The 24,725-nt window shown below is 46.0% G+C and overlaps 1 protein-coding gene across 1 annotated transcript in view; it reads right to left on the bottom strand.

Annotated features, from left to right (window-relative positions):
- The window catches only part of LOC126066847 (voltage-dependent R-type calcium channel subunit alpha-1E), a 360,842-nt gene extending 349,902 nt beyond the window's left edge, over positions 1–10,940 (bottom strand). The window contains exon 1 of the mRNA XM_049868254.1: positions 10,495–10,940. Coding sequence (XP_049724211.1) covers positions 10,495–10,760 — 266 coding nt within the window. The 5' untranslated portion in view covers positions 10,761–10,940. The remainder of the gene's footprint in view (positions 1–10,494) is intronic.
- Between the last annotated feature and the right edge of the window lie 13,785 nt (positions 10,941–24,725).

Here is a 24,725-nt window from a genome sequence, read left to right as displayed (position 1 = left end):
CATGAAGATGGCTGGGGAGCCAGACATAGCGAGAATAGGAATCCTTGCCCAGATACAAAGCTAGTAAATGACAGAATCCAAATAAGAACTTAGGTTTTCTGATTCATTATCTATCCTCTCTACCTGTGCTGTCCTGCACACGTGGCTATTTAAATTTAATTAAATTAAAAATTCAGTTCTTAGTCACACTAGCCACTTATGAAGTGCTCAAGAGCCACATTTGGCTAGTCACTATCATATCACACAGCACAAATTAAAACAAAAAAAAAAAACATACCCATCATCATAGAAAGTTCTACCCAACAGTTCTTTCCTATGTCACTGGGCCATTAAGTGCGTGAGAAGTAGATTTGTTCTGTACTGGTTTACAGAAGAGCAACAGGAAAAAAACAGGTGGAAATTACAAGGACGAATATTTCAACTTTCTGTACCTTAAGTTTTCTAATAATGAAAGAGCACCCTGTCACTGGAAGTGCTCAAGCTTGACCATCTGTCAGGGTGATAGAGAAAGAGCTCCTGTGTTGACTTAATGCTCTTGGGTTAGAATGTTTGCTCTCTGACACGGCAGTCTCGCTGATGGACTAGCTCAAAGATATATCTGTGTAGCTCCTTCGCATGGAGTTTCTGTCAAAAATGTTTTGTCTCGGATTTATTATTCCTGATGGTCCGACATTCCAACACCCCAGAGGGTAAAAATTTTCTAACATAGTAAAAAAAAACATAGTAGGTATTATTAAATTGTGATCCATGGACCCCTGGAATTGACTGTAAAACTGTACATGACTTTTTCAGGAGAAAGTGCTCCATGTCACCGATCAGAAATAAAGTTTGTGATCCCAATATACAAATCAAATAAACACTGTACTAGAGGAAACTAACAGTCCCAATACTCAAAAAGAGTCATTTTTATATGTCATGTAGATGGCCACTCATGTCATTCCCAAAGTCCCACAGTTTAGAGCTGACCCTTAAGCATCTAAAGATCATCACCTTGCAACTGAACCATTTTGAACATTCCATGACCCTGATCAAGGAGAAGGAAGGAACAAGGGCATAGAAAGGGGTATGCGAACAACCCCATGTCACAAAAGTTGGATAATTCAGAGTCAACTTGGAGAAGGTATCATCTGACAACCCCTTGCCGAGATGCCTATTGAAAGTCCTCTTGGAAATCTTGGTGGTTCATTTTCCATATGAGCCTACAGAAACAAGTATACCCAGTTAGATGTATTACCAGCTTACCAGCCGGGGAACTTGCCCGGTTAATCTACAGCCTGCTGAGCTACCAATCCATTAAAAAAAAGAATGACTCTGTTCTAACCACCACCTGATGATATAACAATTACACTAGCTTCACTTCCAAGTCCTACAGTATTTCTAGATCTGAAAGGACTGGTTTCTAGAACAATACAGCAATCCCAGTTATCTGGTGTAGCTGGAGAAAAGTACACTGCTAAAAAAAAAGTGATGAAAAGCTACCCTATAGAATCAATACAGATTATAATTTGAGAAAGCTCAGAATACAGCAAAGGGCACACACTATTCTAAACTATGTTCAACATGATGTAATGCACGCATCACTGGCAATGTTCAGAAAGCACTACAGCTCTTTGTGGTGCCTAGAGGCTATCGTTACAAACCTCAATTGTCATTATATTCTAGATCTCTGGGTGCCAATTAATAAAGAGTTCTGTATAACAAAATGCCAGATAATAACAAATACTCCGTACCTTTTTCACAGTGATGAAGCCAGTGCTGGGTAACATAGAAACTGGAGCAATCCTTAGCAAGAGTGTGATGTAGGTAAAGTTTGTGTTTTGCAATCTTCCAATTCTCATACAATGACCCTTCAATCCCCACCCAGTCATGCAGCTCACCACAACCAAAGTCATACCTGGTGCTGCAGGTCCTGGTCAGTCCCCACTAGGCACATAATAGGCACTTCATTGGTGTTTGCTGTTAACCTAACAGTAATGAACTAATTATATCATTCAACAGATACCGAATGCTCACTGCGTACCAGCACTGCGATGCTATTATTGTTAAGTACTGTCAAGTCGGTTCTGACTCACAGGTACCCTAGAGAACAAAGCAGAACTGCCCCATCGTGTTTCTAAGCAGCTGTTGGTGGATTTGAACGGTGGACCTTTTGGTTAGCAGCCTAGCTCTTAACCACTACACCACCAGGGCTCCACAGCACTGTGATAGGTGCTGGCATTAAATGGGACATGTCCTATGTCCATTCTCAAAGAGCTTGCAGTCAGCTGTGAGGCTAGAAAGAAAAAGATGAACTAACCCTAAGTGGATAATGTCATTATTAGTTTAATATATATTTTCTCCCAAGATCATACAGCATTCTGATAAAGAATTCTCGTAGCCTCACTACCCAAACCCAAAGAATAAATTTTTGTTAACAGCAGGACTTCAAGCTGGTCTATAAGCGAGATTTAGGATGGGAAATCTCCTCAGCAATTTGTAAGACAAGGCTTCTCTGTCCAGACCAACAGAAACAGTGTGTAGAGCCAAGGTTCTCAAAGCATGGTTCCCAGACCAGCAGCATCAGTATCACCTGGGAACTTGGGACAAATGCAAATCCTCAGGCCCTACTTCAAACCAACTGAATCAGAAACTTAGGGCTCAGGCCAAGCAATCTGTTTTTTAAGTAGCCCTTTGGGAGATTCTGAAATATGCCAAAGTTTGAGAATCTGTGGGGTGGACGAAAACAGGGAGAGTACATACTGCATGATCTCAACACAGAGATTAAATGAGGAATTAGCCTTAATGCTGAAGGAAATCACCTACTGAAAGGAAAAGCAGCTGACAGAACAGTAGCAAAATTGTTCCCAATAGCACACAGCTGGAAGTTGCCAGGACATTAGTGACTGACTGTTGAAAATCCATTTCATGCTTTTTGACTATGACCAGACCCATGAGACAATGGTGTGGAAACGGAGAAAGAGGCACTGAAAGTTCAAAAAACTTCAAACCTATAGCTAAACCAAAGGCTGGGAAAGACTCGTGAGGGCTAACTTTCCTCCTTGCACTGGTTTTCAGAGCCTCTTCTTTGGGTCCAGTGGCCACACAAGCATCCTGCATCTCAGCAATGGAAATGATACCAGGGTCTGATCACCAATAAGCCTCAGTTCATGATTTGAGCACGGCATTTCTTCCTTTCCTCTCTAACCTGCTACACGCCATCCAGCTACATCCTTTTCCCTGCTCCCCTAAAGTGAAGGAGGAAAGTATACACAGTAAATAAAGAAAACCCCTGCTTTAATGGGAGTCCCTAAGTGGTGCAAATCGTTAATGCGTTTAGCTGCTAACTAAAAGGCTGGAGGTTCCAATTCACCCACGGGCACCTTGGAAGAAAGGCCTGGTGATCTACATCTAAAAATCAGCCATTGAAAACCCTTCTCCTACTTCAGTGTGAACTCACTTTGGAATTGGCGGGGGGTGCAGAGAGTGAATAATCTCATCGTTTGTGTGGAGGCACCGGAATTAGTATATAACAGCCACACCCCCACCCCCACCACCATCGTAGCCTCTAAAGCAGGCCCTTTCAAAGAGGGATAAAAATGTCAGAGACTCACATAAACGTTTCTCTTCCCAAGCATTCTAACCTACACAAAGAGGACTCATGCGTGGGTTCGCCAGTCGTGTCTCCAGCATCACTCTTAATTAAGTACAGAAAGTACAGCATAAAGTTTTTAGGTTCCTCCAACCCAGTCGTCTCTTGTGGGTAAAGCCTGTTTAAAGATGTCTATGGGGTATTTTTGCTTACTGTGTACCCCAAGAATGTTAATTTAATTTTCTATTTCCTGTATCTTTGGCCAATCTTTGACTATAAACCCGGATGAGACCCCATTTCCCTTCTCAGCTCAGCGACTCAGCATTTTATCTGCATGAGGACTCAGGATGACAAGAGGATTCAGTGTGACAAGTATTTGGGAATATGAATCTCTACTAGTTAACCATGGTCTTTGACAAGAGGTGGGGGCCGGCTGCATACTTATGGGGCACTCAAATACAATTCGGCATATTCAACAGTTATTGTAAAATGTCAAGAAGAAGCACATCAAAAGAGATTCTTCCCTCCCGCCCACCCCCAACCCCGTACCTTTTGCATTGTGTCATAGTCCCACTGCAGACAACAGAGGACTCGGAGAAAAAGTTGATTTCTAAACTGGCCCTCTGCAGGGGACCTTGCTCATATCCACAAGGAAGACTAAAGCCTTCCTTTTCTAAAAATCCTAGGAAAAACCCACACATGTAATGAATTATTTACAAAGGCCGAAACTAAAAATGAGAGAGGGAGAAATATAGAAAGATGAAAAGAGGCGCAGAGGACTAGGCAGAGAGGAAAGTGAAGAAAAAGGCTGGTGTCTCTCCTTGAATAAAATGGTATTAATTAGTCTCGGCAAATCTGCTGCAAAAGACCTCTTTAAAGTGTTAAAAGGCAAGGATGTCACTTTGAGGACTAAGATGCCCATGACCCAAGCCATGGTGTGTTTTCAATCACCTCATATGCATGGGAAAGCTGGACAACGAATAAGGAAGACCAAGGAGAACTGACACCTTTGAATTATGGTGTTGGCAAAGAATATTGAATGCCAGAAAAACAACCAAATCTGTCTTGGAAGAAGTACAGCTAGAGTGCTCTTTAGAAACAAGGATGGCAAGACTTTGTTTCACGTACATTGGACATGTTATCAGAAGGGACCAGTCCCTGGAGAAGGACATCATGCTTGGTAAAGGTGAGGGTCAGCAAAAGAGAGGAAGACCCTCAACGAGATGCACTGATACAGTGGCTACAACAACGGGCTCAAACACAGCAATGATTGTGAGGATGGCACAGGACAGTTGTGCATAGGGTCGTTATGAGCTGGAACCAACTTGAGGGCACCTAACAACATCAAATTACAGTCGCATTGAGGTTCCCTTTTACATGTCTCTGTGGTCAGTGATACACAAGATAAGACCAGCAGAGTTGCTTCTGCTGGGCTGACTGCACTGCCTGGCTTCGGTGAGCTGCAGCTTTCCAGGTAGCAATGCAAGTGACATAAGGGAGACTGCTGATCATTCACACACATGGGTGCAAAGGGTTTGCAAGAGTTCTGATTGCTTAGCAAATCTCAGTTCAAGTTTTATTTTAACGAAGACTATGAAAGTTAAAAGATACCAGATGTTCCTATAAGTGGGGATGGGGGGAGGGGGCAGCAGAGTTTGGGGGAAAAAAACCAGAAAACTACATTTTGTATACCAAAGCCAAACCAAACCAAGTGCCGTCGAGTCGATTCCAACTCAGAGCAACCCTATAGGACAGAGTAGAACTGCTCCATAGAGTTTCCAAGGAGCACCTGGCAGATGTGAACTGCCAACACTTTGGTTAGCAGCCAGAGCACTTAACCACTACGCCACCAGGGTTTCCACATTTTGTATAGGAACAGCTAAAAAGAAATAAGCAATTTCAGATGAAGCTAATAATTCCAGAGTCTAGTTATTTCAGAAGAAGAAAATAAAAAAGTCCTGTTCTGGTTGTTCCCCCTGCCCCCTTTTAATTCATAGTGTGCAGGGTGCCTACTGGAGGGAAAGCAAGTGGACAGAAGTGGGGAAATAATGACACACAAACCAACAAACTGCGACATCTAAGGTATTTTTGTCTCCATCCTCAAGTCATTTCATCGGCGTTAAACTCCTTCACTCTAACTCGCTTTCCAGGCTGTAACCCAATCCTCTCCAGAAGTCACTGCCTGGTTTCCTGGAGGAAACATTACCCACCCCTCATTCCAAGGGCAAATCCCACGGGCAATTCAGAGATTGTCCTGGGAGCCTGAGAAAACAAAGCCCTGTACCCTGCAGCCTCAGTGCCAGTTACAGTTGCTATCTATTTCCACTGTCTGCATCAGTTCCCAAATACATGACAGATGTGAAATCTTTCTGCATTATCTGCTCATAGGATATAGTCACAGAACTCGTCCTTGTTAGTAGGCACTCTGACTCGTGATTCATTTACAGTTAGATGAAACCGTTGTTGAGTCGACTCAATGGTAACAGGTTTGGTCTTTAGTTTAAAGTAGGGGGAGAGTATATGCCAAAACGGGAGCTTTGGGAACTAGAGCTTTCAGTCAGTAATCCTGACCAAAGTTCTCAAAAATTAGCTGATAGCTTACAGTGGAAAATTCACCATTATAAAGCACATAACCTCTGACCCATAGTCAAGAGTGCTTGGGGGCTACAATGAAATTCTCTACAACAAGAAATCATGGATGAATAGCCACAAGTTCATTACGACGAGGTTCATCATTTCAGGACTGCAAATACATTGATCTTGCTACTTTAAAGCGTGTTCACTTCCACATGAAACGTGTTTCTCTGCTGAGATGACCATACCAAATGGGTGGGGAAATCTCACACTGCTCATCCATAACACAGAGTTTCCAAGTCAGGCATACCATTTCTTCCTTTTACCTGCTCCCCCCCCATCCTGGGGGTAACCTCTCACAACCCATGAGGATGATTCTGTATGTCCATAGGGTAACTGGCCCTGGGCACAGAAGAGTTGGAGCTGATAAGCATGTGGCATTCAGAGCAGCCAACTGCCTAAGAACTCTTGTTACATCTATCAGATAAGCAAGAAAGAAAAAGAGGAATCATATAAAATGTACCATTGCATTTTAAATCAGATTAGCATTTTCGAAAAGGTTATGGTATACACTGCTGAAGAAAGTGCCATAAGAAAATAAAATTATCTCCCTATGCAGATGTAGCTCCCAAGAAAAAAGGAAGCACATTAAGAGTGGGCTGTTGATGTGCCACCACGTTTCATGCAAATTTGGGTTCTCTTAGGCATTTTCTCCCTTAAGAACAAGACACCCCCTATTAACAACAGGATATGGGTACACTTCCCCAAGTCAGAGAGTCCTAAGAGCATAAAGTAAATCAATGCTTCTTAACTCATTCAGGCCAATCTGATTTAAGACCAGTGATATGAGTATTGTATTGACAACTAAACACGGCACATACTTACTATCTTCCTAGTCCCACAGCGAGATTTTGCAACCAATAATGTCTCAAAAGGCATAATGCATAAATAATTAAAATCCTCAAGCATGTTGCATGTCCACTATGTCAGTACCCAAGCAGGTATTACCATGTTTCTGGACAATGTTCCTTTTTTGGAAAATTAGGCCCTAAGAGCAGAATTCTCAAGAAGTACTTCCCAAACTTCATTGTGCATACATATCACCCGGGGGTCTTGTTAAAACACAGATTCTGATTCAGTAGGTCTATAAGTGGGGTCCAAGTTTCTGCATCTTTAACAAGCTTCCAGGTGACGTAGAGGCTGCTGCTTGCTCTCTTGAGAGGCAAGAATCTAGAAGATTTCGTTTTGAAATAAGATTCTTGCCTTCAGGTATGCTGAAATTTCTGAAGGATTCCATTAATAATAATATCCAAACCCACTGCCGTTGAGTCTATTCCAACTCATAGTGACCCTACAGGACAGAGCAGAACTGCCCCATAGCATTTCTAAGGTTACAGAAGCAGACTGCCCTGTCTTTCTCTCACTGAGCAGCTGGTAGGTTCAAACAGCCAACCTTTCAGCTAGCAGCCCATCGTTTAACCAGTACGCCATCAGGGCTCCTCATTAATAAAAATAGCTAATGTTTATTGAGTAACTAGGCATTGTTCCAGGCACTGTATATATATTCTCTCATTTAGTTCTCCAAGTAACTCACTATTACCATGCTCATTTTACAGATAATAAAAGTGAGTCACAAAATAATTAATCTTTTACAATCACAGAGCGTACAGGTGAAGGAACTGGGGTTTGAACCCAGACCAGCTACAAAGTTTTACTGGTAAGCACTACTCATACTGATTCCCAAAAGGAATAAATAAATAATAAAAAAGCAACATACTTCGTTAATCTGAATGCTCAGAAAAAAAGAAGGTGGGACCAGTAACTTAGACAGGTATTGGAGAAAACCCACCCATGGAAGTGAAATGTTTCCACTTGGTCACCCCCAGAGGAAATATATTAGTCAACTACATTGTAAACCCAGGAGGAAAATGCAAACATGTTATATTTTAAATTTTCCAACTGGGCTCCTCTCAACGCCTTAGCAGATGTTCCCTGAACATTGTTACGACAGTCTACATGCTGTAGAATCAATGTGAAACTTCTAACTACCTGGGACAGAAAAGACTATTGGGACAGGGCTCAGGGCCAAGGCAATGAACACGATGCTGATATCAACTCACTGGAGCCTCTTGCCTTTGACTTTCCTTGTTCCATTTTGGTTAAAGACAAGGAAAGAGAGGACTAAGACCCATACCCACACCCTGCACATGCAATGCCTGGTGGAAAGGCGGAGTCTTTGCAGCGGAAGAGAAAACATGAAGAGAGGCGACCTCATGGTGTGGAAAACATGCTTCAGTGCCCAGCCCAGAAGCCCCGGGCCCAACCACCGGAAGTAACTGAGGTGCTGAACCCGAGTGATTTGCCTACGGCTGCCAGGGGAGTTTCAGTGGCGCTGTCCAAGGTGCTAAGGATGGCTTCTGGCACGCTTTGCCACCCACGGGGCGGCTGGGCGGCTTTGTCTACCGCGAGGAAACCAGAGGGCGCCTGTCTGAGTAAACACGCCCCTAAGAGAGGGACACAACAAGGCAGCACCTGGTGGGTAGGAAAATTTGGAGAACTGCAGAAGGTGGACAGGGAGTTGGGCCCCGCTGGCGAAACCAGTGGAGACTTGCTTAGAGGAGCATCTGCAGCCGCAGCACAGAACACAGTATCTGTCCGCTTTGTGCAGCTCACCAGCAGGTGTGACTGCAGAGACCGGACCCCTCCCTCCCTCCAACCCCCTACTTTAGACACGTTCAACTCCGGCACACTTTGGCCTGGGGGTCACATTGTGGGGGCGGGGGTAGGAAAGTGCAGGGAGGTTGAGAGAGGGAGGAGCCCAGCCAGGGGTGGTTGTGGGAGGATGTGCACAGCAGCAGGAAGAATATCTGCTTAGAGATGCCCCTTCTTCTCTAATGAGAGGTACTGCCTGGAAGCACCATGCGGCAGCCAATCACGGTGCTGCTGAAGCAGGGAACTAGGGAGGAAGGAGGGGAAGGTGGGGGTGGGGGGGGTAGAGAGATGCCCAGGCTCTGGGGAAAACGAGCCGAGCCATGTGCCTGGCTGATACTAGAGGCCCAACGCAGCTCCAGCTGTCTCACTGCTGTACACCTGGAGGGTGGGGGCATGGAGGAGGGAGGAGAGGGGAGAAGGGGAGGGGCCTCCTTTGCAGGTGCATCCTCCTCAAGAAATCTCCTTCCATGAGCATCAAAGTCCATGTCTCCAAACCTACCCCCATATTTAACACCACACCACTGGCTTGCCTCCTACTAATCCTCCTCCCCACCCCCCCACCCCACTTCCTACAGGCCTTGCCAAGTGTCCAAATCCTTAGTGAAGAACAAGGCAGTGAGATGCCTAATCAGCAGACTGCATTTGGTGCACTTGATTAAACCTGCAAAGCTTCTCCCATTCCCGTTCACCCTGACACCACCACCATCTCAGACACCCCCACTCGCGCTTTGTGAGAGCATTTCCTTTGCAGCTAGGGCAAGACAGATTGTTTGCATGCCTCTGGCTCTCAGCTGATGAATTCAGGCCAGCAGATCCACCTGGGTCCTGGGTCCTCAGTGCTGGGAGAACACTCAGCTGGGTCAAGCATTAAGGGGTGGGAGTATCCAGCCCAGGACCAAAGACAGGAAGGGCCCTGATGAGCTACTCTTCCTTGGCTGAAAACTCCAACTTCGAGCTGTTTGGGGCTATGGCACTAGAGTTCACCTGCCCTGACAGACACTCACTCACTCCACTCTCAGGGGAACTTAAACTTAGTCCCCAGAGTTAGCTGGGTCCCCAGCAAAAAGTCTGTTTTATTTATTCATTTGTCTGTCTGTATACAGGGTTTTGACCCAGAGCTCTTGGAGCTTTGGAACTGATCAGTCGCCTCATGGAGCCCTGAGTTCCCCACAGGCAGGCAATGCAGGTGTCTCCTCAGCTTGTGGGGATGAGGATGGAGGGGGTGGCTTGAAGGGAGGAAGGCGGGGGGCTGATTATGTATCAAAGAAAGCCCTGAGATTAGGGACAACCCAATCTATGTAGAATGCAGCTTGTAAAGGGGCCTAGGGGCCTGGAAATCAGACAAAGACCAGCCCAGAAAGGGAGCAGACACACTAACACCAAGCACCAAGGGGAACTAGAGATTTCCACATACAAAAAACCAAAAAACAAAAGTCTTACCTTGAAAAACACTAGTACCCAAACCGGTCTCTACTGCACCAAGCTCACCCCTTAGATACACAGAAGTAAAGAGAACACTTCAGAAAACGGGCACACTGGCACCAGGAAGGGGGCGGGGGATAAATTTCATGCTAGGTTCCCCCCTCACCCCTAGAAATGCAAAGAGGGAGAGGGGAGTTATGGTGGGCAAGAAAGGATATGGCCAATCGATGAGCTTCTTGGCGTATTTCCTGACAATGTTATCTTCTCCGAAGATGAACAAGGATCTGTTGACGGTGAAACAGTTCTGCCGGACAGGAATGGGGTTGTACAAAGCCATAGTCCGCGCCCTCTGCGCTTTCGACTGCTTGTAGGCGGCCGCCGGCCCCGAGGCCGGCACTGGGGTTCCTTGCCGGTTCCTGCTCTGGTCCGAGTCTCCATCGCCCGACCCTGGCCTGCCGACCACTGCCTCCCCGAAGCGAGCCATCCTGAAGTTCAAACAGACAGAAGACACACAAAGGTGATCGTGGCCGAACGCCTGCACACAGCAACAAGCAGAAAGACACACGGAGACTCAGAGCCGCATCCAGACGGGCACGGGGACCACCGCCTCACGGGGAGCCCCGGCGAGCTCTTCGAAGAGGCGGCTGCAGCAGCCCCTCCGCTGTTAACTGTTGAATCTAAATACAACCTCTGCGAAGCTCCATTCCTCAGGAAGGGAAAAAAATGGGGGGAGGGCTGGGGGTGCTGAGTTTCTGGAAGCAAATTTTTTTTTTTTTTCAAAATGCCAGTGTGTAGTGGCGTTCAGGGACTGGAGAAGAGAGGGGTGGAGTAGACTGCTCTTCAAACATAGCTCCTCTTCTGGCAAACGCACCGCCTAGTTCAGGAGGAGAGGCAGGCACCGGCCCGCTAGGTAACAGTTTGGTGATTTATTGGTTGGGGGAAGGAGGTGGAGAGGGAGGGGAAAAAAATAAAACAAAAGAACATAAAAAAAAAATGAGGCAGGGTTTACAGTAACATGCTTTATAAACCCAGTCCCTGAAAGCCTATCTAAGAAATCCCACAGCCAAGACTTGGGTCTTTAAATCCGCCAGAAGAGACGCATCCAAAGGTTGGAGAGGGACAGGGAGGGGGGACAGCGGTATTGAGATTCCTGCGTAAACCGCAAAGCCCGAAACATCAAAATAAGAAGTCGATCCAACAGGAGAGGGGCAAACGACTTAAAAGCTCCTCCGCTTGGGATAGAGGTTAAGCAGCATCCAGAATGCAGCGAAGCCCTAGTGCCAGCATCCGCCCGGAGCGCTCGCCGCCGCCGTCACCGCCGCCTCCCGGATCAGCATGCAACAGCGATCCGCGGCTGCGCCAGGCGAGGGCGGGAGCGGGAGCGAGCAAGCGAGCGGGCGGGCGGGCGAGCGCTTGGGCGAGGGAGGAACAGGTTGACGCCGGGCTTAGCGGTAGCTTTACGCGGGAGTTGGCCAAGGAGTGAACTTCCTCATTAACGACCAGGTGTTCCTCTTCTACTCTAGCAGCCCCCCTGTACCGGGGCAGAGAAGACAGGAAAGGGGAGATGGGAAAGAAGGAGGGCAAGCGAGCGGAGCGCAGAGGCACAGCGTGGCGCGCACCGAAGCTACAGGAGGGGCGGAGGAAAGGCAGGCAAGCGGCGGGAGGGGGTGGGGACGGAGCCGGAAGGACCCCTAGCCAACCACGACTGTCGCTTGCTGGGATTTCATACTGGTTTGGCTTATTTATTTATTTAGCCAAGGGGTAGTGGGCCAACTCTGCAAAATGCAGCGAAGAGTCTCCTTTCCACAAATAACGCCGAGAATAGAGAGGCAGGCGCAGCTAGCGGCGTGGCGGAGTCCCCGCAAGAGAGCCGGGGCCAGGCCAGGGGCGCACACGCACGCGCGCACGGACGCGTGCCTCCCGTCCCCGCGGAAAGGACACGCTTGTGCTGTGCCGGGTGCGGTGCCCGCCTCAGTGCCGGGCCCCACTGAGGAGTTGAGGCCTCTGCGCTCTGCGCTCCGTGCACAAGGGCCCTGCCGCCGCTTCTGCGCACCTCTCAAGCACCACAATCGTAGCCAAGGGATTTCCGCAGAGAAGGCACCACCCTCTCCTCTCCCCATGTAGCAGCCTGAGGCCCGTGGGGAAAGGCTAGAACCTCTGGGGGCTCCGCATTCTGCTGCTGGTGCCAGCTCTTGGCGGGAGCTTCTGCCCTCCCTCTGCAGACTGGGGCCATCTGGGTCAGCCTCTTGCAATTCGGCTCTAGCAGAGCCCTACGCTGCTTGCCCGGAAGGGTGATCCAGGTATTGGGGGCCTACATGGTGAGTTCTGGGCTAAAACCACCCTCCTCAAAATTTTAACAGTCGGAGGGATCTTCCCACCTCTGTCTGGACTTCCTCAAACCTACCCCATTAAAAAAAAACAATGGGGACAAAAGCAGATTTGCTATCTAAGCTGCAGAGGTGGAGAAGGTGGACTTCAAGCCCCAGAAAAAGAACCCCTGTGTTTAGCAACCAGGCCCTTCCCCACAGGTGACTTAGCGGTTTAAACTGAAGACCGGACCTAGCCGTCCCATCCATGTCCACACAAGCCGGGGCACAGCTTCCTTTGCCTTTTCTTGCCTTGGCGTCAGATTCTGTCCAAATCCTCCCTGTGTGAGCAATGGAAGGAAAGAAGGGAAGGGAAGGGGTCAAGAAGGAAACAAGAGTCTGACCAAAGCCCGGAGATGGAAATCATGGCTGATTTTGGCCTCGTGTGTGTGAAAAGCAGTGTCTGTGAAATTAATTGGTGAGAAGTGAGGTGATGCCTGAGTGAGAGGCGTGTGTGTGGGCAAGTCCATGTGAGCACTGACACGTGTCTATTGTGTGAGAATGTATTTGAGTGTGTGTGTAAAGAAAAATTCTCTGGGTACTGGAAATCCAAAGGATTGGTCTCAGCATGCCTATCCCCAGAAAGCAGGGCTGCCCTTGAGGATGGCTTGTTGTTGACCTTTTGACTCAGTGGAGCCCACTTCAGGCAAAGTTAACTATTCAAGGAATGAGGTGAGTTAGCTCTAATTGGTTCTTTTGATTTCACATTAAGGCCTTACTCCATCCTTTTGTCTACCTTAGCGGGAGGATCCTCTTCTGTCTGAATACCTAGTCAGAAGTGAAAGGGAACGCGGTGCTGTGTACCCTGAAGCGTCCATCAGCCAGCTCTTCACTTGGAACCAGTCACATGTGACCCTGTAAACTATACAGGATCAGAAAGGACTTTGAGAAATTATTAAGTCCATGTGCGTGCTTACAGGCAGGACCAAAATCCATTCAAATCATTTAACAAACATGTTTGAGCACCTTCCATGTGCCAGGCACTGTTTTAGGCACTGAGGATACAAAAATGAACAAAGTAGATGACAAAAATAAGGTATCCTCTTGTTAGATGAAACTAGACTCTATAACCTTACTGGCTAGAATGCTTCATGAACGTTGCTTCTCCCGCTTCACCCCTTTCCTTTGTGATTTCCTTAGCAGGCTGGAGAGTGGCCAGTCATCAGCAGCCTTGTGTCTAGTGCCTTTTTGTTAACACCCAGGCTAGGTAGGGCTCACTAGCCTTTTAAGCCCCAGAAGTAGTTCTTGGAAGATCAGAGACCCAACTTGTGTTCTGTCAATGTCACACCCTCAGCAGAGGTCCAGTACTAATTCCCTGTCCTCTCTTTGCAATGCCCTGTGTTTTTATGTAGTTCTTTGGAGAACTAGATTCCCTAAGGCAGAGTATTACATAAGGAAATGTGAGGACTCGCTGGAGTTGGAGCCTGCCTTCCTGCCTTCTGAGGAGACAGGGATCACAAACACAGAAGTTGGGGATAACGTAGACTACACTGAGGAATGTGAGCACCTATATAGAGGAGTTAGATGCTGAGAATTCTGGGAAGGTACAGCCCAAAGGGCAGAGGCAAACGTGGTGGTGATGTTACACGGCTTTGCTAACAGACTTGGCCTAAGGGCAGAAATGCTAGAAAGAAGGTACACTCTCATACTCCGCCCCTTGCTTTGAGACTTTTGAGATCTACAAATTTCTGTATTGGCTTCAAGCTCTCCAACTCCATCATTCTCCTGGCCCCCAACAGTGCTACAAGTTTCATGGTCAAATATTTTATGTATGTTTAAATTTTTCATAAGTTTTCAGTTTATACAGACTCCATAGCTGATCCTCACTCCAAGCCGCTGGGGTCAGCCTGGTGACTCATGTAATATGATCTTGATTGGCAGACAAAGCAACAGTTTCAGAAATGTAGTTTGCTCTCATCTGATAAGAGGCAGAGAGCTTGGGCTTCTAGCAGATCTTCTACTTTCCAGCTTACGGCTCTTCCTAATACCCACACCACCCTTCAGGGCAGTAATAGTGTCATTCCAAATTGTTCATGGCCAAAAGAAGAAACTATACATTCACTGTAAGCCTATGGAAATGCTACGCCTGCCATACTCAAATTGAATTTCATCACTGGCCAAATGGTCCAGGAACCATGCTGGAAAGGTGCTTAACAGGGAACGTATCTACTGCCTTTGAGATCCAGGAGAGTCCTTAGAAAAGGCCCAAGATCAGTGCACTGCCATAATGCTGTTCATACAGGGAATTTAGTGAACGTTCTCATTCCAATATTCCTAGTTGCACGGCTCTCTTAAAAACCCGCCAATGGACTTGTGGAAAATCAGTACTGAGCACTGCAATAGCTGTATTTTCCTGTTGTCAGAGCACCATCTACTGGTCACTTGTTACATCACAGTGAGCACAGGTAACTTGTCAGCCTGGCTCCCTGCTGCACCGTGCTTGAGAGCCTAGCTGCTCAGAAAGAGCTGACCCTTTGTCACCACTCTTTTATGCCCCCATGGGACTTTGTTGAGGTCCAAGCCCCAAATGTCACCACAATGCGACCAGTCCATCTCACGGTCCCTGGACAGTGCAGCCCCACACACAGGCACAGAAGTTAAGACGGGGCAGCCAAATGCTCCACATGATTTTCTGCAAGCATAAGCTTGCAAGCTCCTGAAATGGGAGCTCAGAAGGAGCTGAGGAAGCAAATAAAACACTTTCCTAGACTGCTAATCCCACACAGTCACATTTCAAAGCCTTCACTCTGTAGCCCCTCAACCATCCAAGATGCAAGCAGGAGTCGAGAGGATGCTCCTGTGGAAAAGGAAGGAAACAAGGTGGCCATACTCTCTCCCAACCAGGCAGGCCATGAGAGTTTGTACTGAGACAGAGATGTAAGTGGCAAGGTTGGAGAACCACTTAGCCTACTCCCTTATTCAGAGAGCGCTTCCCAGATCTGTCAGGCTGTGGGCCATCTCCATTTGAGATTTTAGTCCGTCGCTGGGGAGTCGGCATTTTCGTGCCTCATTCAAAAGGCATGTGCCCCTCCCACCAGCCCTGCTCCCTCATCTCCCTCTTCCCTGCTAGTTAGACTCAGATAGTTTATGCTTAAGCTATCAGAGCCCCTTTTGTTCTATTTTTCCCCTGTTGAGCTTTTCCAAGAAATAGACTCTTATGCAAAGCAGTGCTCTAAGGAACATAATGCAGAGAGGATTTGGGAGTGGGTTCTTAAGAAAAAAGTTGGCAGGAGACCATGTGCAAATGCAGAGCAGAGCAGAGGAGCCCTGGTAATGCAGACATCTCGGGAATCTGGTGGCTTCCACAGTACCTGGCAGCCCTTACTTAGGGTGAACACATAACTTCACATCCTCTCGAACATCCAAACCAAGGACCAGCATTTCTCAAACCTAGGCCTGACAAACCCCACCGCTCCAACACCCTATCCGCTAACTATAGACTCGCAAATTTTGCTAAAAAATGTTTTTTAAAGCCATTCCTTTAGAACAACTCGACATTTCCTAGGTGCCAAGTGTGGCAATGTTACCACGTCTTTGCTGCAGGACTGGAAGACACATTGTATTATCTGAGGCTCCAAGGGGGCGGAGGCTTGTCAAAGTGCACGGAGGTAGGAAACAGCAGAGCCAAATGTCCTGATAACGAGACCAGGATTCTTTACAGTGTGTGGCCGCTACCAACAGAATGGATGTCAAAATAATGTTCTCCTTGCTAAAGTTTCAGGTCATAGGCATGATTCCAAGGGCCTTAGAGAGGTAAGGCATGATCCCTGCCAAAGGGTTAAATTTCCAAGAATGTTTATCATCCTACCCCATAAAGCTGTTGTGAGGATTTAGTTAATATGTATGAAACTCTTAGAACAATACTAGCACATAGTAAGTGCTATTTAAGTGTTTATAAAAGACATTTCCACTAGGAAGTTCCTGGATGGCACAAACAGTTAATGTGCTCTGCTGCTAACCAAGAGGTTGGAAGTTCTAGTCCACCCAGTGGCACCTCGGAAGAAAGGCCTGGCAATCTACTTCTGAAAAAAATCAGGCATTGGAAACCCTATGGAGCACAGTTCTACTCTGACACACATGGGGTCACGAGCTCGAACTGACTTGATAGAAACTGGTTTTTATGGTAGCTATGACCATTTAAAAAAAAATTTATTTATGACCATGGGAATACACAGCAAATACTGCAGCTGATGGCTTTCTGTTTCTGAAAGCAGGCTTTAGGAGGCCAGGATGGCTTTGATGTGTAGTGGGTGAAGGGAGGATCAGGGAGAAACAGTTGCCTGAGACTTAGTCCAAAAGAAGAATGGAACGAAACATTTTAGAGACCAATGTCTGAGGAGCCCAAAGGCTGGGATACCTGAAAGAGACGTGTTTATTTATTCATGAGTTCATAAAAGCATTTAACAAATATTCTTTAAGCCGTTTCAGTGTGCCAGGCACTGTTCTCAGGGATTCTGGCGCTCAAAGATAAATGAGACACAGTCACAGCCTCTAAGAGGTTACAGGTAAAAGAGAATGGAAAAGCATACCCAAGACGGGTTCTAATACAAGGCCAAAATGTGGAGGGCACCATGAGAGCAGTGCTCTGGGAGAACAGAGAGGAGAGGCATCCCCTCCAGCTGGAGAGAGCCAGGAGAAGCGAAGAGTCAGTGAGGACCCTTTAAAAGAAAGAGCATTGGAGCTGAGCTCTGGAGAATAGGTAGGACTTCGTGTGTTCATCCCTTTATAACTCAGCAGCTTCTTTGTAACCACAAAATCATTCTTAACATGGGCAATCTTGCTTGCTATACGACTTCATGTACGGTTTCCCTGTACAACTTTGCTCTACAGTGTCCCTACACAACCCCCCAGGATCTAAAGCTCAGGCTGCCCATCCTATGTGCGTGGAGGCTCAGGGCCCCAAACCCACCTGGCCAGAACTGGGTGTGGCTTTGGGTCCACCTCACCAGGAGCCTGGGCGGGTAGCCTGCGTCTATGGATCCCTTCCAAAGGAACTACCGCCACCACCTGCAGCAGCAGCTCTGTGACTGGCAATCCACAGAAAGAACCCTCATTCCTATTTCTTTATTAAGCCATAAATACCCCCACTAGGGACTGTGGATCTGGCCTTCTATCAGTGAGAATGCATATATCAGATCCTCTCCTGATTGCAGTTTGGAGAAAGCCTGAGAGCCTCTGCCAGCCACAAGGAGGTCGCTGGCCAAATTGCCTGCCATGCCTTGGAGGCATGGAGAAGAAGCATGGAGCATGAGTGCATGGGACTGAAGGGTGAGCAGGATGTGTGGGATTGGGTAATTAATCAGTCGTCACTTTTTGTTTTCTTTCAATGTATCTAGTACCACAAAGATTCTAGTATCACCTTCTCTTATTCCGCAGCCTGGAAAAAAGCCAAATATATATAACCTGCTAGACATTAACCTTTACTGGGAAAGTCAGTTTGGGGGTATTCAAAAGTTTACCCTGGAACAGGAGTGGACCCCTACCCCATCACTGACCATCCCACCTCCCACCCTCAGGGCCCCAGCCTTTCTATCCAGCCATAGCAAACTGTAACAGGACAGTCCTCCTAGAGCTCTGGTTCCCACTGATGGGGCTGAGTGAAGGGCACCTGTGTCTAAGGGTAAGAACAATTGATGGAAGCATGCCCATCCATCTGCCCACTTGGCCCTTTGACTCAGAAAACAAAACACAGCCCACACATTACAAAGCTTGCTCAGCCTGGGGTGGGCTCAGGCTGATTCATTCATTCAGCAAACAAAAAATGAGCACCTCCTTTCAAGTGTCAGGCATTGCACCAGATGCTGGGCGAAGGAGGCAATACCTAGGAGGGAGAAGTGCCCAGGTTGTATTCTGAACTCGCTTGCCTGGACCCACTCCCACATTTTCCTCTTGAAGATAATATCCCAACAATAGGAAAAGCAGCTCCTGGCTGACACAGAGTCCAAAGAAACCCTGATGACCCAGAGAAGAGAACTATATCCCACTATACCCACCAGTCTTGCCTCTTACAGGGCCCTCTGAGTTGGAATCATCAGCCGATTAAGCCACCACCCGTCCATCACCACACCCTCTCTCTCCCACATTTTCCTACACTGAGCAGCTGGCTACGCCCACCTGGTATAAAATAATCAGTGCATAAGGCGTTCCCATATGACATGGACTTAAGGCCAGTTTTGAAAAGTACACCTGGGCTTTGAAGAATGTGGGCAGGTGGTCACTTGCTGGCTTCTGCAACTTTCAATCCCCAGAAATTGCACTAAGGCCCCCCCTCTCCGCCCACTGACTTTCTCTGGTCCTTGTTTTACCTCCTCCTTGACCTCTCTGCAGCCTCTGGTACCTCTGGCCTCCCTTCCTTCTCAGAGTAACCCCCTTTTAGCATTGCAATCACACACCTCCCGGTGTCTCAAGGATTATTTCCTTCCCTCACTCTTCTTACTGCTCTCATGTTACTGCGCAAGCACCCACAGGTCTGTCCTCAACCTCTTTATCACCTGACTTCTCTCCCTCACGGGTCATATTATCACAAACAGTTTCAAATATCCCCTTTACTCCCATAATTACACCCTTAGCCTTCCCCTTTCACTTCATTTCCAACCCCACATGTTCAATTAAATAATAAAAAACTTCTCCATATGGATAGTCTTTCATCACTTCAAATTCAATGTGTTTAAAAGTGAATTCACTATAATTCCTTCAGTTAAGTCCCTCTCCGGAAGTTCCAGTTTCTAGCCATGTGACATTATTCTCCCTGTCACTTATCTTCAGTGGCTCCTCGTTGCCTAAAAAATGGCCAAACTCCTTAGCCTGACAATTCAAGGCCATCGGACCTTAACCCATCTTTCTAACATCATCTGCCCTTGTAACCAGAAAACCAGTTGCTGCTGAGTGAACTCCTACTCTTGGCAACCCCACGTGTGTCCGAGGAGAACTGTGCCCCACAGGGTTTTCAATGGCTGTGACCTTTCAGAAGTAGATCACCAGGGCTTTTTTCCAAGGCACCTCTGAATGGACTTGAATTTCCAACCTTTCAGTTAGAAGCCAAGCACATTAACGGTTTTCACCACCCAGGGACTCCATCTCTCCATGTACCATAATATGAACTCTCCCTTCCAGGCAGGGTTTTAACAAGCAGGTCATACCCACTCCTACCTCAAAACCCTTGCTCATAGCACCTGCTTCAGGCTGCTTATCCAACTCCTAGGCATCCTTCGAGATGTGATTCAGTTCAATTCTACCTCCTCCATGAAACCTTCCATAATCTCTCTAACTCTATGATCTCTACCGCCTATAAACTCACGAAACGTCTATATCATTCATGTACTACCTTGTTTACTCACTGTCATTTTTGTCATGAGTGTAACTTAACCATTTCATTCCTATTTAACTTTTCAGTTATATATGCCTTGTCTTCTCAACTATAAGATTCTTGAGAGCAGAGGACATATCTCCCCCTTTATTTTATTACCTAGAGTTCCGAATGACGTTATCCTTATAGTAGGCATTTACTGAGTACGCAGTCAATGAATGAATGAATCTCCCCCATTTTCAGTGAATAGCATAAGGACTACCGTTACCCTAACACATTCTGCCTTTGACCCTACTGTGTTGCCAGGTATTCCCAGCTGTTCCTCCTGGCTTGAGTGGTCACCCTGCCCATTATATCAAGAAGAGATGCTTACCTTTCTTGTAGGAGATCAGGTGACTCTAACTCTGGGGAGGGGGGGACTATTCAAACACAGTAACAGTCTCACCCTAATTTCACCAATCGTTAAATTCTGGGGTTCATTGTCTTATGAGGAGTCTTTCCTGCTCTTTACAAATGTGGTTGAAATAAGACATCCAGACCTCCACATAAAGAATATTTTTCTCAGATCCCTTTTAAAAGAAAAACGAAACTTAGAAGAATAAAACTGTGCTTCAAGAAAAAAAATCCAACTACAGTCTTAACTGATTCTACATCTTCACTCTACAAAAAAGGAAAACATCATTATGCCTCTCCCTTATGAAGAATTATACGTGAAAGAAACACACACTCACACTTTGACCTATATGCAAAGACACACGCTAGATTCTGATCTGATCTTGAGCTTTGCCACCCAAGTATACAAACATACGTAAGTAACCCTATGCTATCGGGATCTTTCAGACACGCTTAATATATTTAAATGTGAAGAATTATAAACTCCTTTGAAGATTTCTAAATAGTCCCAAGGGTGCCATTTAAAAATGAAAAAGGTGGAAATATAATTCTCAATATAATTATATGTAATATAATTCTTCTCTATAGACCTTAACTAGCCAACCACTTGGACATACACATATGTAGACACACCTGCAATATAGCCCTCTCCCTTAAAGACTTTTTTTTTACATAACCACTCCATTACTCACTCTCTTCAAAATAATTCTCCCAGATCTAAAGTATTCAAGTTATTAATGATAACTCAAAGCTTCCTATTACGCGATTTTCCCTTTGCTAAAATAATCTGTGTTCTCCAGTGCCATAACTTCATACTGAAAATTTCAGGGCTATTAAAAAACCAGAAAGATGGACATGCGTCAAACAAGTCAAGAATAATGACAAAGAAAAGAAAAGTGTAGGCGATTTGAGTTAATAATATTAATTACAATAGGTACTTATGTGCAAGGCATTGTGCTAAGCCTGTACTTTTCTTATTTCTCAGATCAATCCTATGAGGTAGGGATCATTATAATCCCCATTTTACAGGGAAGAAAACAATACTGAAAGAGACTAAATCATTTCCCTTAAGGTCAGATAGGTAGCAAGAGTCAATTCTAGGTCTTTCGGACTCCATTATCTTAACCGTCCCACTATAAGGCTTCTCATTTATGTTATTAATAGAGATCGGGCTAGTCATTTTATTTCATGATGATGCTACAATTCCAAGTGGCAAGAACATGTCCAAACTCCACAACAAGTGGTGAAGGGCCTCAGAATAAACATATCGTCAGGGTGTGAGATGATACCAGGAGACCCGCGTTCAGTCCTGGTTGGGTTTATAACCTCCTGTGCAGAAATAGTCATGCCTGCTCTCTGAGTCTCAGGGGTCATTGAGAGAGCAAAGAGACAATAGATCCTCAAGTGCACTGTATGCAGATACGTGCTGGTGTTACGAGCCGGACTGCTGCTGATACTACAGCTCTGCATGGTGATGTCCCAGAGCAAGAGGAGTCCTGCCAAGGAGGACTGAGTTCTAGTTGAAAAGCTCTGAACTGTTCAAAGCTGCTTATGCTGGGGCCCTCCATTTACTCACGATGAACATGGGTTTGCATGCTATTGTTCTTCAGTGAACGGCCAAATCTACCCAACATGCCCCAACCCTCAGCTCCCTGGTGAGTGGGTCAGTCTCAGGTAGCTATGCAGCAAAGCTATCAGCCAAACTCTGGAGAAGTCAGCAGTGGGCGGAGAGGAAGGAGGAGAGAGGGGGACAGTTGTTCAGAAACAGAAAACAAGGGTCCACTACACTGTACACTCAAATATTGCCCAGTGCTCTGTGGTCAGCAAATGAAGGGTATTGCTCCTTCACCATTCAGGAACACCAGTTCTGATCATTTATTTACTTATTTACTTTTCTTTCATGAATACTTCTGCTGTCAACGCATGCCACTAAAGAACTCATCAAATTTAAATCCTCCTGCCTCTCAACTTTTTGTTTTCCTGCCTGCACTCCAGCAGGTAAAACACCCACAGACTCACAGTACTCCGGGCTGTAGAATTCACAGGAGTCTATAATGTTCAGGTTATTTTTAAGCTTTCAGGCCACTTTCCTCCCCACGAACAGCAGGCCTGCCATTTAGAATGGTGTTTAACTCACACCCCACCTGCTTTAAAACTTTAGCTTTTTGTGTTAAAAGAAAAGAAGCAATCTTTCAAACACACACACATCTAAAAACTGAAGACAGTCGCCAGCTCACTGGGAGTGAAATACCCAGCTCACAGAAGGATGTTGAGATTACTGATATGAGGTGTATGAAAATGCTTTGTAAACTTTAAAGTGTCACACCAATGTGGGTAGTCATATTATTCTACTTACAGGGACAGACACCAGGCATTATAAGTGATGTCAAAAGACAACACTCTGTTTCCAAAAGGGAATTACAGTAGCACAGTCGAAGCATTTAAGGCCTTTCATTTGCCTGGAGAGCCAGACAGGAGCTGGCTAAGGGGTGTTAGGTTATAATTTTCTTCAAATTAATTATTTTTTAAGTGAAAAACATTAGGGGGGAGGAAAGAAATTCTGAAAACATTTCAACAAAAAAGTTATGTTAAAGAATGAAAGAAAAAGCTTCAAAACAGCAACGATGATATTTGTGGAGGGTTTAAGCACTGTGTATGAATTATCTCACTTAATCTGTACAAGAATCCTGTGAAGTGGGCATAGCTAGCTTCACCATTTTTCAGATGAGACAACTGAGTACCTGAGAAGCTAAGTCGTGAAGCTAAGATCACATAGCTAGGCAAAGCAAGCTAGGCTGGAACCTGGACCTCCCTAATGCCAGAGGTCACAGTCTTATACCATGCGTTACTACAGCAGGAGACAATCTGAAGCAGTACGTGTGGCCTGAACCCAAAAGGCTGGGAAAGAGTGGCTTCAAGGGCCCAGAGTGGAAGAGCTAGAGGTGACCATGATGGTTAATATGTGTCAACTTGGCTAGGCTCTGGTTCCCAGTGAGCTGGCCAAATGCAGTCTAGATGCTGTTATAGAGTAGTTACATCGGATTAAATCAGCTGGTCTTGGGCACAGCAGGTTACCTTCCATAATATAATCTAATGTATTATTACCACTTTCCATAATGTAATCTGATGTCATGTAATGAAATCACCTTCCACAATGCAATCTAAATGTAATCAATTGATCAGTTCAGTTCATACCCATCTAGGGTGGATCCTAAATCTAATCACTTTGAGTTATTTAAAAAAAAAAAAGACGCATACACAAAGGAAGACAGACGACATGTAAGGATCATCTAAAAGCAAAGAAACGCCAAGGTACCGAGGATCACTGGCAGACACCAGAACTAGGAGAGAGATTCACAGAGGTAATCGACATGGTTGAGACTCTGATTTGGACTTCTGGCCTCCAGAAGCGTGAGAAAATAAGTTTCTGTTCTTTAAAGCCACCCACTTGTGGTATTCTGTTACAGAAGCACTAGGAAACTAAGACAGTCATCAGGGGTCAATGACAGTCAGGCAGATGAGCCCGGGGCCTTCTCTGTGCTAAGCCCAGGGTAAAAGTCTCATTGCCTGGGACCTGGAGGCTTTGCATGAGCTACAAATCCCCATATAGCCACTCAACCATCCAGCCTGTGGAGAACAAGACAGCACAGACAAAACCAATCCACAGACAGTCCACAAATGTCTTCCCCTGGCCTACATAGTCCTATTATTGTCACCATGCTCCAGGAACCTATTACAAAGTAAATCAACCAGGCTTCTTTCACAGTAAACCTTTTTAACCAAAACTCCTAGCACCTAGGGATGACTCACTGGAGAGCCGCCTCCTCTCTGACTGAGGCACTAAGACGTGATTTAAAATGATCAGGTGGCTAAAAATTTCTTCAGCTAAATACATTTCAAGGGATTTTTAAACTGGAGTCTGTTCCCTGAAGGCTACTAGGGTGTATACGCACTCTGATGCATCCGGGACTCAGCAGAACTGACTGCCCTGCCTCCTTGCTTCCCCTCAGGAACATTTCTAATCCACTGTTCTCCTACCTCTTTAACTGTCCCTTCATCTTCTACACCTTTTCTTCTTCCACCTCCTCAGTAAGCACATTCTACCTTCTTCTATGTATATGCTCCCCCTCGGTGATCTCATCCATCCCAACGGCTTCAACTAAAGCTAATATCTGCAAGACTCCCAAATCTTTATCTGTAGCCCTGTTTTAAGTCTGTTATCACATTTACAATTGTTCAGTGGACTCCTCCACCTGGGTGGCCTGACGGCACCATGAATCAACTGGTTTAAAAACAAGCTGATCATTTTTCCCTCCAAAGCAGCTCCTTGCCAGGTCTCTACTTCTGTTCGCAGCATCACAGTCTCCCCTAACTCAGGCACAAA

This window comes from Elephas maximus, chromosome 24 (genome assembly GCF_024166365.1).
Source record: "Elephas maximus indicus isolate mEleMax1 chromosome 24, mEleMax1 primary haplotype, whole genome shotgun sequence".
Lineage (NCBI taxonomy): Eukaryota > Metazoa > Chordata > Mammalia > Proboscidea > Elephantidae > Elephas > Elephas maximus.
The sequence above is the reverse complement of the archived record's forward strand: the minus strand, read 5'-3'. Positions and strand labels throughout refer to the sequence as shown.